We start from the raw sequence: 16,177 nt of genomic DNA, 5'->3' as shown, positions 1-16,177 counted from the left end.
GGTGGTGTGTCCATGGTGTTCCTAACAAGGTTCTTCACCTTTCCTGTCTGTCTGATGCTTCCAGAGCAAAATGCTGGGCTGCACCACTATAGCATATGACGCTACATATAAGTAGGAAAAACAAGCCAAACAACCGAAAACTTCCAATAACAAGAGAATTCTGTAAGGTGTCTCAGAACAAACAATACACAGAAATCAGCCTCCACATAGATAAATGAGTTAGAAAATGCAATAGAAGGAAAAAAAACTCATTTAGACAGAAAATTAAATACAGTTGTCCCTCAGAATCCTTGAGGAGTTGGTTCCAAGGACCCTTGGATACCACAATCCAAGGATGCTCAAGTCCCTTATATAATGTATATTTGCACGTAACCTATACACATCCTCTCATATATTTTAAATCATCTCTAGGTTACTTATAATACCTAATACAATGTGAATGCTATGTAAATAGTTGTTACACTATTTTTTTTGTATCTTTTTTGTAATCGTTGTGCTGTTATTTTGGCTTATATGGTTTGGGGATTTTTCTGGTTGGCTGTTTGGTTTGTTTTTATTTGTTTGTTGTTTTAGAAATGGGGTCTTACTATGTTGCCCAGGCTGAACTTGAACTCCTGGGCTCAAGTGATCGTCCTGCCTCAGTCTCCCAAGTAGCCAGGATTACAGGTGTGAGCCGCACCACACCCAGCTGTATTATTATTTTTTACTGTTTTGCTTTGTTTTGTTTTTGGTAAATATTTTCTATCTGTAGTTGATCAAATTCATGGATCTGAAACCATGGATATGAAGAGCTAAGTATACTTAGAATTAAACTTTCAAAAATGCACCACATCTCTGTGAAGAAAGCTCTCACAAGCTCCTGAAGACCATGAAAGAAGCCTTGACCCGACGAGAGGCTCTGTTCATGGATTCAGCTCGACACCATGAAGACAACGGGATGCCCGAGAACCCACCTCCTGCAGTTTACTCCTGGCCTCTCCCACACTGACCTGGCCTGACCGATGTGACCACCATCCAGGAGAATGACAGCTTGTGACTTCCAAGACTCAGTTAAAAAGATACTACAGTGTCTATCCTGCTCCCACACGGACACTTGCTCTGAGACACCAGCCCCAGGTCAGGAGGACACTAAACCTGCCCTCAGCATGCAACAGAGCTCATCAGCTGGCAGAATGAACCAGCCTGGAATGGCATCCTCCAGCCTGCCGCATCAAGCCTTCTGAAAACCATCTTCACAGGAGACCTACGCCACAACCACCCAGCAAGGCTGCTCCCAAACTCTGCCCCAGAGAGAGTACACAGTGTACAGCGCTGATTTAACAGGTAATCTAGTTAAGTCAAGAACGCACACCACGATCAGATAGCCACCGCAACAAGAACACAGAAAGCTAACAGAGAAGAGGAAATGAAGTAACTAAATACTTGACTGATGCTTTAACCAGAAAGAGATGACTAAACAACAGGTGAGAAAACACAAAATAAATTTTTAAATTATGATAGATCTAGGCCCAATTATTAATAGAACAGGCTTAAATTTAATACAAATGTACTAAACACTCCAATTTAGAGACACAGGGATGTTAGAATAAACTGGAGGGCAGAGAAGACCAACTACAAGCTGTTTACAAGAGACATGCTTTATAAAAGAACACAGATTAGAAGTTAACAGAAACTCCCTCTAGAGGAAACTCCCTCAGTGTCAGGCCTAAAATAACTGCCACAATAAACTTCCAATAAATTGTCAAAAATCACAAGGTACACTAGGAAACAATGTACCATCAGCAGAAACCAGGATTCATAAACGACAGCAGAATCAGACCTGCAAAAACGTCGCCCATGCAATTATCAGGCACAGATTATAAAATTTTATATCTGAAGAAATAAAAGACTGAAAGTATGAATACACAGCAAGAGATAATTTTAAAATTTCATGTAGGTTTTCTAAAAAACCATTGGGAATGTCTTAAAACAAACTGGTAACTGGAATTTAACACTTAATCAATGGGTTAACAAAAGACTAGGAAGAGCTTAAAAGAGAACTCATCAAATAGAAAACAGATGTGATAACATTATCTAGAACCAAGTAAAAATGAAGTAACAGGATAACAATCTTAATCTATATATGCACATACTAACATAGCCTCAAAATACATAAAATGAAAACTTGACAGAAACTTAAGGAGAAACAGGTACTCATTATCATAATGGAAAATTTTAACATACTTCTCTCAGTAATTGATAGAGCAAGAAGACAAAAATCAGTAAGGATAAGACAAATTGGATAATGCAATCAAGTTGTACCTGGTGGACTCAAGAGAGAAAAGGGTACCATAACCTGATGAATTCATGTTGTTTTAAAGCATGTATGGAATGTTTATAAACTGGTCCATTCAAAACCCACCTCAACAAAATCCAGATCAGTGAGAATCCCATAAATCCACTGTCTGATCAAAATGCAACTAATGTAGAATAATAGTAAAAATATATATTGAAAACTCTGTATTGTTTGGAAATTAAGAAACACCCTTCTAAATAACTCACAAGTCAATAAAAAATATATATATAGGGGAAATCAGAAAATATTTAAAACTGAATAATAAACATGATATTCAGCTAAAGCAGTATTACAGAAAAATTCAGACCCTTAAATGTTTATATTAATGAGCTAATGAAAATTAGTAAGTTAGTCATCCAAGTTAAAAACTCAGAAAAAGATATTTTTAAAAAAGAAATACTAAGAGCAGAAACAAAACAGAAAACAATACACAGGCGTCAGGTAAAAAAAAAAAAAAAAAAGAAACTGACAAACTTTTGACAAGACTATCAAGAAAACAGAGAGGCTTAAACATAGTATTAGGGGAAAGAAGGGACATATGTACAAACGTAGCCAAGATCGGAAACACTGTAAGGAGAAGTTATTGACAATGTATGCCAATAAAATTTTAAAATTTAGATGAAATAAAGAAATTCTTAGAAAATGTGACTATCGAAATTGACTATGAAGAAAAGAAAAAGACATATTCCTCAATTTAATGTACGAGGGCCGGGCGCGGTGGCTCACACCTGTAACCCCAGCACTTTGGGAGGCTCAGGTGGACGGATCACCTGAGGTGAGGAGTTGGAGACCAGCCTGGGCAACATGGCAAAACCCTGTCTCTACTAAAAATATTAAAAAGTAGCCAAGTGTGGTGACAGGTGCCTATAATCCCAGCTACTGAGGAGGCTGAGGCAGGAGAATCGCTTGAACCCAGGAGGTGGAGGTTGCAGTGAGCTGAGATCTCGCCACTGCACTCCAGCCTAGGCGACAAAGCAAGACTGTCAAAAAAAACAAACAAAGCATGCAATACCCATCTACAACAGAGACACTGAAGAGTAGATACGAACTTCATTAATCTTATAAAAATATTTACAAAAACCCTACACACCATGTCCATTCTGGAAACACTAAACGTATCATCACAGTCATCCTGAGAGCAGCAGTGAAGAGCACTCCACAGGACACGTCAGGCCAAGGCTTCCACACACTGTAGATCCTCAGAACAACCCTGTATCCCATTTACAACTGAGAAAAACACCACGGAGAGCTTAGACAACCTGACCGAGGCCATGGGGTCAGTAGGCAACAAACATTAGGTTTGAACCATGCAATTATGACTCAACACTCTTAACACTCTGCCTTTCTACCGAAAGTGTTCCCCTTCAAAGCAAGAAAAAGCCAAAGTTGTCCACCACTAGCATGAACTCAACACTGTACTGAAAGTCCCACCAAGCACAAAACGGCAAGAAAAGGTAGTATAAAAGGAATAAGGATTATAAAGGAAAAACTCTTTCTTCAGAGAGTATACAAAGACTTTGCATACAAGACTGTATGCAAAGAATTAATGAACAGAGTTCAGAAAAGTTGGCTGGGCGCGGTGGCTCAAGCCTATAATCCCAGCACTTTGGGAGGCCGAGACGGGCAGATCACGAGGTCAGGAGATTGAGACCATCCTGGCTAACACAGTGAAACTCCGCCTCTACTAAAAAATACAAAAAACTAGTCGGGTGCGGTGGCGGGCGCCTGTAGTCCCAGCTACTCGGGAGGCTGAGGCGGGAGAATGGCGTAAACCCGGCAGGCAGAGCTTGCAGTGAGCTGAGATCCAGCCACTGCACTCCAGCCCGGGCGACAGAGCGAGACTCCGTCCCAAAAAAAAAAAAAGAAAAGTTGCTGAGTATAAGAGAAACAAAATTGACTGCACTGACACGTATCAGCAATATATTTAAAATATAATTTTAGAAAATATACCACTTGGCACAACTTTTAAAAATATATAGTACCTAGAATTAAATCTAACAAAAGAGACACAATCATCAAATTTCATGGAAAGCTATTTAGGAAGACCTAGCTGAAGGGAGAACTATATTTTGACCATAGACTGGAAAGGCTGAACTTCATAAAGACGGCAATTCTCACAAAGCATCCATTAATGCAATTAAATTCTAATCAAAATTCCCAATAGGTTTTTCTGTGAAGCTTGACGAGCTGCTTCTAGCACGGATCTGAAATAGTCGCCAAATAGACAAGACCCTCCCAACGCAGAGCAAGGCAGAGAACTTACCTGACCAGACATCGAGAACCACTATAAAGCTACAGTAAGAAACAGTGTGTGGCATCAGTACAGACTGGCACAAGTTTTGCAATAAAAGAATAAAGATCCCAGAAATAGCCGTGCATAAAAGGAAACTTGTTTTATGTCTGAGCTGGCATTGAAGATCAGTGGGGAAAAGATTGGCTTTTCAATATGACTTTCCAAATATACATTTGGGGGAAAAAAGGGAAACTGCACTCATTTCACAATGTAAGAGTAAAGCAGAAAAATTCTAGATGACATATCCTTGTGAACAAGACTGACAAATTCAACTACAGTAAGTCCTCACTAAACATCATCAATAGGTTGGTTCTTGGAAATTGTAACTTTGAGCAAAATGACGTATAGCTGATCGGTGGACAACCTGGGTTGGAACTGTGAGGGTCCTCTATCCACAGCAGGACCAACCCCTCCCCTTCCCCCTACCCCACTACCTTCTTATCCTACGCAACGTGAAGATGACAAGGGTGAAGACCTTTATAATCATCCACTTCCACTTCAGAGTAAATGTATTTTCTCTTCCTTATTTTTTAACAACATTTTCTTTTCTCTAGCTTACTTTGTTGTAAGAATACAGTACATAATATTAAATATACATAACATATAAAATAGGCCAGGCACAATGGGTCACACCTATAAACCCAGCACTTTGTGAAGCCAAGATTGGAGGCTCACTTGAGCCCAGGAGTTTGGGACTAGCGTGAGCAACACGGTGAAATCTCGTTATCTACAAAAAACACAAAAATCAGGTGGGCATGGTAGCGCACACCTGTAGTCCCAGCTACTCAGGAGCCTGAGGTGGAAGGATCGTCTGAGTCCAAGTCAAGGCTGCAGTGAGCTGTGGTCTGCCACTCACTCCAGCCCGAGTGTCAGAGTGAGACTGTGTCTCAAAAAAAAAAAAAAAAGAAAGAAAAAGAAAAAAACCACATAAAATAAGTGTTCATCGACTGTTTCATATTATTGATAAGGTTGCCAGTCAACAGTCAGCTGTTAGTACGTTTTGGAGGAGTCAACAGCTATATGCAAATTTTCAACAGTGCAGGTGGCGGGGGCAGGCTGGCACTCTTAATCCCCACATTGCTCACTGCATAACAAACCAATGTTTTTTCCTCATGGCTATAATAAAACAACATTAATGTAACGCCATTTCACTTCAAGTTGCAGTTTCCAGGAACTCACTGACAACATGAAATGAGGACTTTATGTATGCTGAAATTAAGAACACCTTTCATCAAAAGGTACTGCAAAGAGTGAAAAGATACACCACTAACTGGGAAAATATCACTGCAACACAGAACTGACCAAGAATTCATGTCCAGAATATATAAAGACCATCACCAACAAGTCAATACAGAAAGAAAACACCAAACTGAGCCAAAACGAACAAAGGAAGAAACATGAAAAGATGCTTCACTTCATCAGTTATTAGAGAAGTGCAACTTAAAACCACAAGGAGATACCACTTTTTATCCCCAGAGTGGCAGACAATACCAAGAGTTCCTGAGATGTGTGATAGCAATGAAAGAATAGCAATAAAATTAAATATATATAATTCATTTTTTAAAAAAGAGTTCCTTCCTGAGATGTGGAGCTTGGCACACCCACTCTAAACAACAGTTACTCTCCTGCCCCTGATCACAGGCAAGCCACTCATGCACACGTGCCTGGGGAACAGGAGAACGCTCACAGCAAACACAGGGAACCAGGTGAATGGCCACCAACAGCACAAAACATAGTCAGTGACATATTTACAAAAACAATACTGCCTGGCAAAGACACAGAACGCATTGACAGCAACACATAACACCGTGGCTGAACTCAGGACACACAGGCTGAGTGGAGAGAGCAAGCCCGTCAGGCTGTGGTGGGATTCGTTCGTATGAAGTTCTCATACATGCAAGACGAACAGTACATTCAGGGAGACACATGCAGGTGGCAGGGAAAAAAAACAGTCAGAGCAGAGTCCTACACACAACCCCGGAGGGCCAGGACCTCCAGGTCAGGAGAGAGAGCAGCAGGAGGCACACAGGGACTGTTTTCCATAAAACAGGCACTGCTGCCTCAATGTATTATTATTCACATCTCACACGTTTTAAATGTTTCTTTGCACCTACTGAGGTAGCAACAGCCTACCTTCCTTGGCTAAATTAGAAAGTTCTGTTTGGTGGTCCACAACGCCTTCGTTTGCTTCCTCCTCTTCAATTGTTTCCTCTTCGTCGTCCACTAAAATGGTTATCAGCGAGCGTCACTGAGAGGCAACACCACTTGCATGGCTGTTACTCATTATACACCATAAGGCTTCGAAATTATTTTGCATAGCTATTAAAGAAATTGAAACTGAGCTTTTAAACTTCTCAGGTTAAATTTGGAAATGATCATTTAATTAAATGAGCAGGAAACTGGAAGCATATTTCCCCTTCCATTTCAGGCTGTGAATGACAGCCCTGGTTTTTCCACACATGGCATACCTTCTTCAGGCCAACATACGGAAGGCTGTCAACCCTCCTACCTTCCTGCAGAGCCCCACTGTGGAAAGCCCACAAGCATGCCATCCGGGATCACTGTGAACTCATCACTGCCATCGCCCATCTCATGAGGCCCAGCCACATCAGCCTGACACTCTCATTGGCTCTCCTGTCCTCCACAATCACCAGCTCAAGCCCGCTCCGCTCTCTTCAGCCTTCCAGCCCTGAACCTCACACCCACTCGCCATAGAGATCTTGGCTCCTGGAGAGAAAAGAGCAGCAACCAGCATCCCCGCAGCCAAACTCCCTCTGTCCACGGATCCTCTCCCCACCTGGGGGCCTGCACCGTCTCTCCTCTCAGCTGGCTCTTAACTTTTCTTCTCACAATCTACCATAACATCTCTCCCTTCCCACCATCAAAACTCCTCACTTCTTCACTACAAGACCCCCACTGCCCACCAAGAAGGCCTAGGCACCTGACCCCAACCACACAAGTCGCTGAGCCTCCGGGTGCCGCCTTTTCTGACTGTACTCGACACCCTGGCGGCTCACGACAGGCCTGGCCATCTCCTCTTCTTGGAAACGCCTTCTGCCATTCCTTCTGCCTTCTGACCACTTGGTTTCCAGAGTGGAGAGCTTCGGAAAAGAAAAGTGAAGAAGACCTCGGGCGGTTAATTTGGCCTTCTCTGAGTTATCCTAAGACATCTTTAGGCATTAAATAGACGTCAAATAAAGGTCTGTTTCAATACAGTTGGGCACCACATAACGACGTTTCTGCCAACAACGGACCGCATATGCAATGGGACCCTGTAAGACTGTAATACTGTATCTTTACATTAGCTTATCTATGTCAAGATATGTTTAGATGCACAAATACCACTATATTCCAATTACCCACAGTATTCAGGAGAGTCACGTGTGTGCAGGTTTGTAGCCGGCGGCACAGGCTGCACCATCTAGGTTTCGGTGAGTACTCTGTACGTTCATGTAACAACAAAATTGCCCAGCAACGCACCTCTCAGAATATACACCCATTGTTAAGAAACACATGACTGCACACAAATGTGCTCCTGAGAATGTGAGAAAATAAGGAAAGTGGAGATGTCAATCTACATAAAGCCAACCGCAGATACCACAGTACAGGCCAGAGAAAAGGTGTTCCTCATGAAGAAATGACCTAATCCTTTTCCAGGTAACAAGAAAGACACAAACCTACGGTACTCTGTTGTGCTTCTCCTGCTGCCTGAAAGGCCAGGGTTCAATCCATCCCCAGTGCAGGATGGTATTATCTAGAATTCAGCACCAGGCCAGGTGTGGTGGCTGACACCTTTAATCCCAGTACTTTGGGAGGCTGAGGCGGGTGGATCACCTGAGGTCAGGAGTTTGAGACCAGCCTGGCCAACATGGTGAAACTCTGTCTCTACTAAAAATACAAAAATTAGCTGCATAGTGATCCGTGCCTGTAGTCTCAGCTACTCCAGAGGCTGAGGCAAGAGAATCGCTTGGCAGGGGCCTGAAAATGCCACCACAATGCCGTGCCAGTGCTGGGCCATGTGCCCGCAGGCTCCTCACTCATCTGCCACATTGCTGTTTCGTTTCTGTCATATGCAGCAGACCTGAATACCGCCAGTTTCATGCCAACAATCTGGTCAAACTCCCTATTGACTTCCAAATAAAAATCAATACATACCAAAGATCAATCTTCAAAAATTTGGAAAAGTTAACACACTTCACCAAATCAAGCCAATAAACCCACACTGATGCTGATCAAAGAGCCGAAGGAGAAACTGCAGGCCTCACCTGGCACCTGACAGGAACCTCCACACAAACACCCAAGAAAGTTTCTCCAGCCTCTCTACTCCTGCTCTCCACTCTGTCTCTAAAAATCCAATCTAGTCCTGAGGACTTCTGTACTCAATCCACATGGGTTTGGAAATAGGTCGTGGCCGGGGCTGTCCCCAGCTCACACACCCAGTGCTCAGGTATCTGTTCTCATTTGAACGAGGTGCCAACATCTAAAATTCACATGAGTTTCTCCTGAAATCCCAATGGCTGGCAACCATGGGTCTACCACAGGACATACCAGGGCCACTTCTCGAGGACAGGAAAAAGCTTGGCCCTGTGCCACAGAAGCATGGGGCCCCAACACTCTCCAAGATGCACCCAAGTTTCCAAACCTCACAAAAGCAGATACAACCGTGTTGCTCCAGAAAACATCCCAAGTGCTCTAGAGATACCAAAAAGTACTCTATACACTGAGAGACATCTGGATAAATACAAAAGTTGAACTTTCCAACCAGCTGAAGATGACAAGACTAAACCCCAAGTCGCCACAGCTCTGTGTGATCTCATCAGCAGCCCTGTAGACAATAAAGATGGCACTGAGGGGGAACAGACCTTCATCATCAGTCAAAGATATGCTAGCTTTTCTTTTTCTTCCAGATATTCCTGAATCCTGAAAGAAAGAAAGAAAAACCACAAGCATGAGATCCAAACACTCAGAATGGGAAACCAAGACAGAAGTGTCCATGGGACAGGGGAAAGCCCCAGTGCAAGCCTGCTGGGCCGCCCTTAGCCTCCATCTGGGGTCGGGTCAGGGCAGGGCAGTCAGGGAGCAAGGACATGATCAATGCTCACTGTGTTCAGCTGTCACTGCCAAATTAACAATGCACGTGAGACCAAGGCTATAAAGCACCAGTATATTTTCAAAGTAGACTGAGTCTATAATGAAAGGGAGTAATAGGCCGGGCGCAGTGGCTCATGCCTGTAATCCTAGCACTTTGGGAGGCCAAGGCGGACGGAATGCCTGAGCTCAAGAGTTTGAGACCAGCCTGGGCAACATGGTGAAACCCCATCTCTACAAAAATACAAAAAAAAAAAAAAAAAATTAGCCGGGCGTGGCAGTGTGCGCCTGTAGTCCCAGCTACTCGGGAGACTGAGGCAGGAGAACTGCTTGAACCTGGGAGGCGGAGCTTGCAGTGAGCTGAGATCATGCCACTTCACTTCAGCCTGGGCAACAGAGACTCCGTCTCAAAAAAAGAAAAGAAAGGGGAGTAATAGTCACAGCCTATAAATTCCTCTGGATGAGAATGAAAAGGCCCACTCCACTGGAGCTGCTTCCACTCCTTCTCACACAGTACAGCAACAACCCCAAACTTACCAGAGAACTTTCCTGGAATGCATCAAATCCTTTAGGTCTCAATTCTTTCCCTAGAGAGACAAGAAGCACAGTTCATTCCCAAGACCCCCCACGCTTGGCGAGGGCGTCTCTGCTTTCCAGGCAGGGTCCTGCTGCCTCCACCCACGTGCAGGGAAAGGAAGGACACATTGAGTTCTGCCTCTTCCTCCTCATTACGCAGGGCAGTGGTTTTTACTAACTTGTGGCTCTATGCCTTTCAGCAGCAGCCACCTCTCAGCCTCAGGTTCCTCATCAATAACGGGGAAACACAGTGCCCACCCTCCTGGGGGCATCCTCAGAGGCAAACGAAACAGTGAATGCTGCCGCCACTGGTGCTGCGCATATCCTAAGTGGAGTGGCACATAACAAGTGGAGGCAGCTGCTGAAGAAATATCAAAGGAAGAACGACATGGAGGCGTCACCCAGCCAGGCACCCAGGGATCCTCCTGCATGGCAAATGCCTCAAGGAGCTCCTCACTCACTGTCCAGGGACTGAACCCCAGTTCTATGTCCCAGAGTTTATCAACTTGGGGGTGCTGACTCACACCAGCACATCTCAAAAGCACTGAAGCATAAAACTAGGATGGCCACACAAAGAGAAATGTAACAATCAGGCAGCTGGCTGATGAGCAGATGTCCTCTGTGGGAAGCCACAGTGCCAGGAGACTGCCTGCTGAGAAAAGAATCCGAACAAAGTACCACCCAAGCAGTAGTAAGCCTTTTTATAAAGGGTCATACCTCTCCTGGAAACTTTCTGTAAATTTAAGGCTTTCTTCCTTTTTTCTTCTAATTCTACTTGTAGTTTTATTTCCACAACCTAAATGCAAAGGATTAAATGAATAAGCACGTTACTAAGGATGGGAATTACAGACGTTCTGCATACAAAACACTAAAACACATAAGCAGAGTCTAAAAACAGTGTTTTCCAGCCTCGCCAGTTTGGTGCTTTTTCATTTATTTCATACTAACTACATCCTGCCCAGGTTCTATTAGGTGGTGAGATAAGAATTAAAATTTCAAAAAAGGAAAGCGAGCGACCAAGCGGCCACTCTAGAAGCAACCATGGTGGTGACTTACGCTAACCCTGAAACAACAATACCCAGAGGCCCTCCACGGCATGAAGCACCTCAGAGGGTGGCCACAGTTGAAGTGCATCAACCGTGCAAGACAGACGGAGGCGTGAGCAGCTCATTCAAAGGCCAACGAGCAACAGTCCAGGAGAGTGCACACATTGCCGGCTCTGGTGCTCGAAAGCTTCCTAAGCAAGGTACTGAGCTCTGGTCTCGGAAAGCAGCCTCACCAGCTCCGACAGGCTGACTCTTACAACCCCATGAAAACGGCGGCACTCGCCTGTTCGATATTTGACCAAAAGCACTCTATCTCGCGGGCCGTGGCGGCAGCTATCCGCCTCAGTCTGCTCTGCTCTTCCTTCTTCCCCCTTTCTTCACGGAGCTGCTTCTCCTCATGATGGCGCACCACAGTTCTAACGAGCTGGTGAATAAAAGTGCAAGAATTGTATGTTTTACTCTATGTCATATTGGGAAAAAAAGGATATGTAACTTTTTAAAAATCTTCTCAGGCTAAAATTTATACAATTCACTGCCATATACATTCTTGTATGCTCTTAGGGTGGATTAGGAGAAACAGGACTACCAGCAAAAACCACTATCAATATTTTGCTTGCCTTTTCTAGAAAGTGTTTTTATTTTTTTCACTAAATACACATTATTTTTCTCAAAACTATAACACCATGTTGTGCTATAATCTTCCTTCCCCGTTTAATAGATGATTAACATCTCTCCATGCAATAAACATGGGTCAGCATCTCATTTCATGAATGCTGCACCAGTTACAGAAATTATTGGGCTGGGATAATTCACATTTTTAAAGCTTTTGCTTTAAATTGTCAAACTGCTTTCTAAAAGTTTAGACACTCCACATACCCACCAACAGAATCTCAAACGGGTAGAGAGAATTAAGATGAGAAAAGCTCTAGAGCCCTGAGAGCACAATGGCTGTCACCCCCACCCCTGTTCTAGGGATGGAAACGTGCTCAACCACCGCCCAGACTCTGCGCACACGCCGTGCTCCCACTCAGCCTCCAGCGGGGCTCACTGTCGTCAACACGGGCCCTGATCAGGGTGGGTTGGTCTGCGGCCTCTCCCTGTATACCCCAGCAAGAGGGAGGAGGCACGGGGAGGGGAAGGCCTGGCTGCAGGTGCATCACTCAGCTGTTGCGAGATGGCCCTGGCCTGTGCCCTGTAGGTCCTGCACTACTCTTCAGCCAACCCCACCAGCTCCCACTCCAGCCCATCAGCCAGCCCCCATCCATCCAGCCTGACATCCACATGTCCAGCCTGGCATCTACACATGTCTGGCCCCCTGCCCTGTCCAGCCTGGTGTCCACCATGTTCAGGACTATCTTCTTTGTGGAAAGGCTGGTTTAAGGAAGAATCTGGGTTTTTCTGAAATGCCTATGAATCTGACTTGAGACCCCTGACCCTCAGAACCCCACGGTTCTCACTCTGTGGTCTCAGCTTTTCTCTGCCTAACCTACATGAAGAGAGCAAGGGGGAGAATTCAGGGTAGGGAGTGGACAAGGCAGGGGACAGAGCACGAGGCCACAGCCTTAAGAGTACAGAAAATATGAACAAGGACACTACAGCCCAAGAAACAGAGGCGGCGACACGGTAATAAGGAAGACAAAGAAGGGCCACGGCTGTTCACACAGTGAAAGTACAGCTGCTTCCCACTGAAGCCTGGGGTTTCTAGAAATCTACCACTTGTTCTCACTTTTCTAGTGTTAGCAGTAGGGCCTCCAGAGTCTTCCAAGGACTCTGCACCTGCTTGGTCAACAGTTAGGAGAAAATAAATTCTCAGCCGAAACTAAAGAGAAAGCTAGACTAGAAGCCCAGGAGGAAGAGCAGGAGGTGGTGTGGCCAGGCAGGAAAGCCTGGGACAGCCCCTTGCTGCCCCTTGACTGACACCAGGGGCCTTCTAACTCTTAGCCTCTCAGCTCCCTGAACAGCCCCAGCCACCAGCCTGGACCTGTAGCACTGGAGATATCCTAACTCCAACTGGCCGGCAAAGCCAGGCAACAAAAGGAAGCTAAATCCACACCAGTGCAGAAGTGCGGGAGCACAGGCTTGATTCCAACAATGCATGCTGGGCTCTGAAGACACCACCCTAGAGACTTAATTACACAGCACAGTTATTCTCCAAACAACAGGGAAGTCTCCTTCCCACACTTCACAAGTTAAGGTCTTTAGAGTGAGCCAGCCAGGCACGGTGGTTCACGCCTGCAATCCCAGCACTCCAGGAAGCTGAAGCGAGCAATCGCTTGAGCCCAGGATTCAAGACCCGTCTGGGTAATGTGGCAAAAAACACAAAAATTAGCTGGGCATTCCAGCCTGGACAAGAGAGTGAGACCCTACCTGAAAAAAAATAAGAAAAAAAAAGTGGGTCTGGAGTCCTGCCCACCATTTACAGCACCACAAACTCGAGCTCCCACCAACGCACACAGCACAGCAACTCCACACATTCCAACCCACCTTCTTCGCAGCGGCCACCTTCCACCTCCTCTCCTGGGCAAAGTCTGTGGCCATCCACTGCATCTCCTCCAACAGATAGTCCCAGTGGGCCTTGGGCCGTGGGGCCTCCTGCAGCTTCGGCAGACGCCTCTGGGACCACAGACCTGCTTTCCTCAGCTCCGCGACGCGCTGATGCACCTGGTTCTCCTGCAGGTAATATACGGGGGATGGTGGGGTCGGTATGTGAAGAGTGTGTTCCACCAACTCACACACCAGAAATCTGAAGCCCTACTATGTAAAAGGCTCAGTCAGGCACTAGGAAGACAGAAAGCTCAAGGTCCCAGTTTAATATCAAAGGTAAGACTCAAACACAAAGGTCAAAGTGGTTCTAGGAGAAGTCGAGGAGCGTGTGACCTTTCCAGGAGCCTTAGAAGAAGCTGGAGCAGGCCGGGCGCGGTGGCTCAAGCCTGTAATCCCAGCACTTTGGGAGGCCGAGACGGGCGGATCACGAGGTCAGGAGATCGAGACCATCCTGGCTAACACGGTGAAACCCCGTCTCTACTAAAAAATACAAAAAACTAGCCGGGCGAGGTGGCGGGCGCCTGTAGTCCCAGGTACTCGGGAGGCTGAGGCAGGAGAATGGCATAAACCCAGGAGGCGGAGCTTGCAGTGAGCTGAGATCTGGCCACTGCACTCCAGCCTGGGCCACAAAGCGAGACTCCATCTCAAAAAAAAAAAAAGAAGAAGCTGGAGCAACTGTCCTGCCCCAGCTTCTATAAAACAGACTAAAACTTTAAAACCTTATGTTTCTACCAAAGTGCTTACAAGGGAAACCATAGGATGCCTGGAATTTGCTTCTAAATAATCTGGAAGGGAGTGGAATAAACGAAATGAGACTAGCTGCATATTGATCACTGTGATAAAATCAGATAATGGGGAACATGGGGTTTATAACACTCTATTTTGATACACGATTCTTTTAATTCCCCTAATGAAGTTGAACAAAATAAATGCTTAGTCATCCAACCCAAAGTAAGTGCTAAGGGCTGGGCAGTGACTCTCAAGGACAGGGCTGCAGACCGGTGGCTGCAGGGACCTCACAGCCTGCAGGGCCCCAGTGTTCAAGCTTGTCCCTCTTAGCCTGACTCCTACACATGACCTCTCCCACCCTCGTCTACTACCCGTATGAAAGCAGCCCAAGACTGCAGGTTTTATCACAAAAACACAGACTTCCTCCATGAGTCTGCTTCCAACAGAAAAGGCTAACCCTTGGTTTTCATCTTGTTTCTACTGATTCCCAAGCCATGCTGAATTGACCAGGCATTCAGTTTTACCCTATCACATTCTTGACAATTAAAACTAAATGTGCTTCACCGACTGGAGTACATTTTACAACTTTCTTAAGCATGCTTACCAGCGTTATCTGTTCTGTCAGCGTATCCTGAGAACTGTCTTGGGACAAGGTGGCATTCTGAGCAGGACTCTGTGGTTTGGTGGGGGCAGATGCCGCCACCCCTGGGGTCCGGGAAGTGACTGGAGACAGTGCCTTGTTAGTTGTTGAGGAGGGTCTATTTATTGGCGAGGACCGAGCAGGGGAGGGTCCTGGGCCGGAGCCACTCACAGGTGCCAGGGACGAGGTAGAAGAGGTGGGCAGAGGCCGTGTGCAGGGCGGGGCAGGGTCCACAGGGAGCCTTGTCGATGCCACCGTCTAAAGGGCAGAGTACAAGTGGAGCAAGGTGAAGAAAAGATGTCAGGGCAGCCCACGGTCCAAATACCAGAGCGCCCACAGCATCAGAGATACTCACTGCCAGTACCTTCCACTCCATGACAACGCAAGCAAACAAATCACATCACATCCACGGCCCAACACTAACGTGTCCACAAACAAATAATACATCCTTCTACTTCCACAAAACCAAACAGGAGTTTTCATCATGAACTATCTTTAGGCCATGCCCAGTGGCTCATGCCTGTAATTCCAACACTTTGGGAGGCCGAAGTGGGAGGATCGCTTGAGCCCAGGAGTTTGAGATGAGCCTGGGCGACAAAGTAGGACCCCATCTCTACAAAAAAATTTAAAAATTAGCCAGGTGTGGTGGTGTGCACCTTTGGTTGCAGCTACACGGGAGGCTGAGGTGGGAGGATTGCTTGAGCCTGAGAGGTTGAGGCTGCAGTGAGTCATGTTTGTGTCACTATACTCCCTCCTGGGCAACAAACCAAGACCCTGTCTCAAGAAAATATAACGTAACGTAACATAACGTAACGTAACGTAACATAACATAACATACAAATTCAGTGTGCCTCTCTCATGGCAGATGGGCTAAAAGGGTTAAAAAATCCTCCTCAGGCCAGGCACAGTGACTCATATCTGCAATC

The 16,177-nt window shown here is 45.6% G+C and overlaps 1 protein-coding gene across 10 annotated transcripts in view; it reads right to left on the bottom strand.

The window, feature by feature from the left end:
- Positions 1 to 16,177, bottom strand: part of EP400 (E1A binding protein p400) — a 127,997-nt gene that overhangs the window by 74,977 nt on the left and 36,843 nt on the right. For all 10 annotated transcript variants that reach the window (XM_008005252.3, XM_073021250.1, XM_073021251.1 and 7 more), the window contains 7 exons: positions 15,216 to 15,509; positions 13,823 to 14,008; positions 11,622 to 11,762; positions 11,010 to 11,088; positions 10,254 to 10,303; positions 9,491 to 9,548; positions 6,762 to 6,851 (listed from right to left, as the gene is read on the bottom strand). In XM_008005252.3, coding sequence (XP_008003443.3) covers positions 6,762 to 6,851; positions 9,491 to 9,548; positions 10,254 to 10,303; positions 11,010 to 11,088; positions 11,622 to 11,762; positions 13,823 to 14,008; positions 15,216 to 15,509 — 898 coding nt within the window. The remainder of the gene's footprint in view (positions 1 to 6,761; positions 6,852 to 9,490; positions 9,549 to 10,253; positions 10,304 to 11,009; positions 11,089 to 11,621; positions 11,763 to 13,822; positions 14,009 to 15,215; positions 15,510 to 16,177) is intronic.

The sequence above is a fragment of the Chlorocebus sabaeus genome, chromosome 11 (genome assembly GCF_047675955.1).
Source record: "Chlorocebus sabaeus isolate Y175 chromosome 11, mChlSab1.0.hap1, whole genome shotgun sequence".
NCBI lineage: Eukaryota > Metazoa > Chordata > Mammalia > Primates > Cercopithecidae > Chlorocebus > Chlorocebus sabaeus.
The sequence above is the reverse complement of the archived record's forward strand: the minus strand, read 5'-3'. Positions and strand labels throughout refer to the sequence as shown.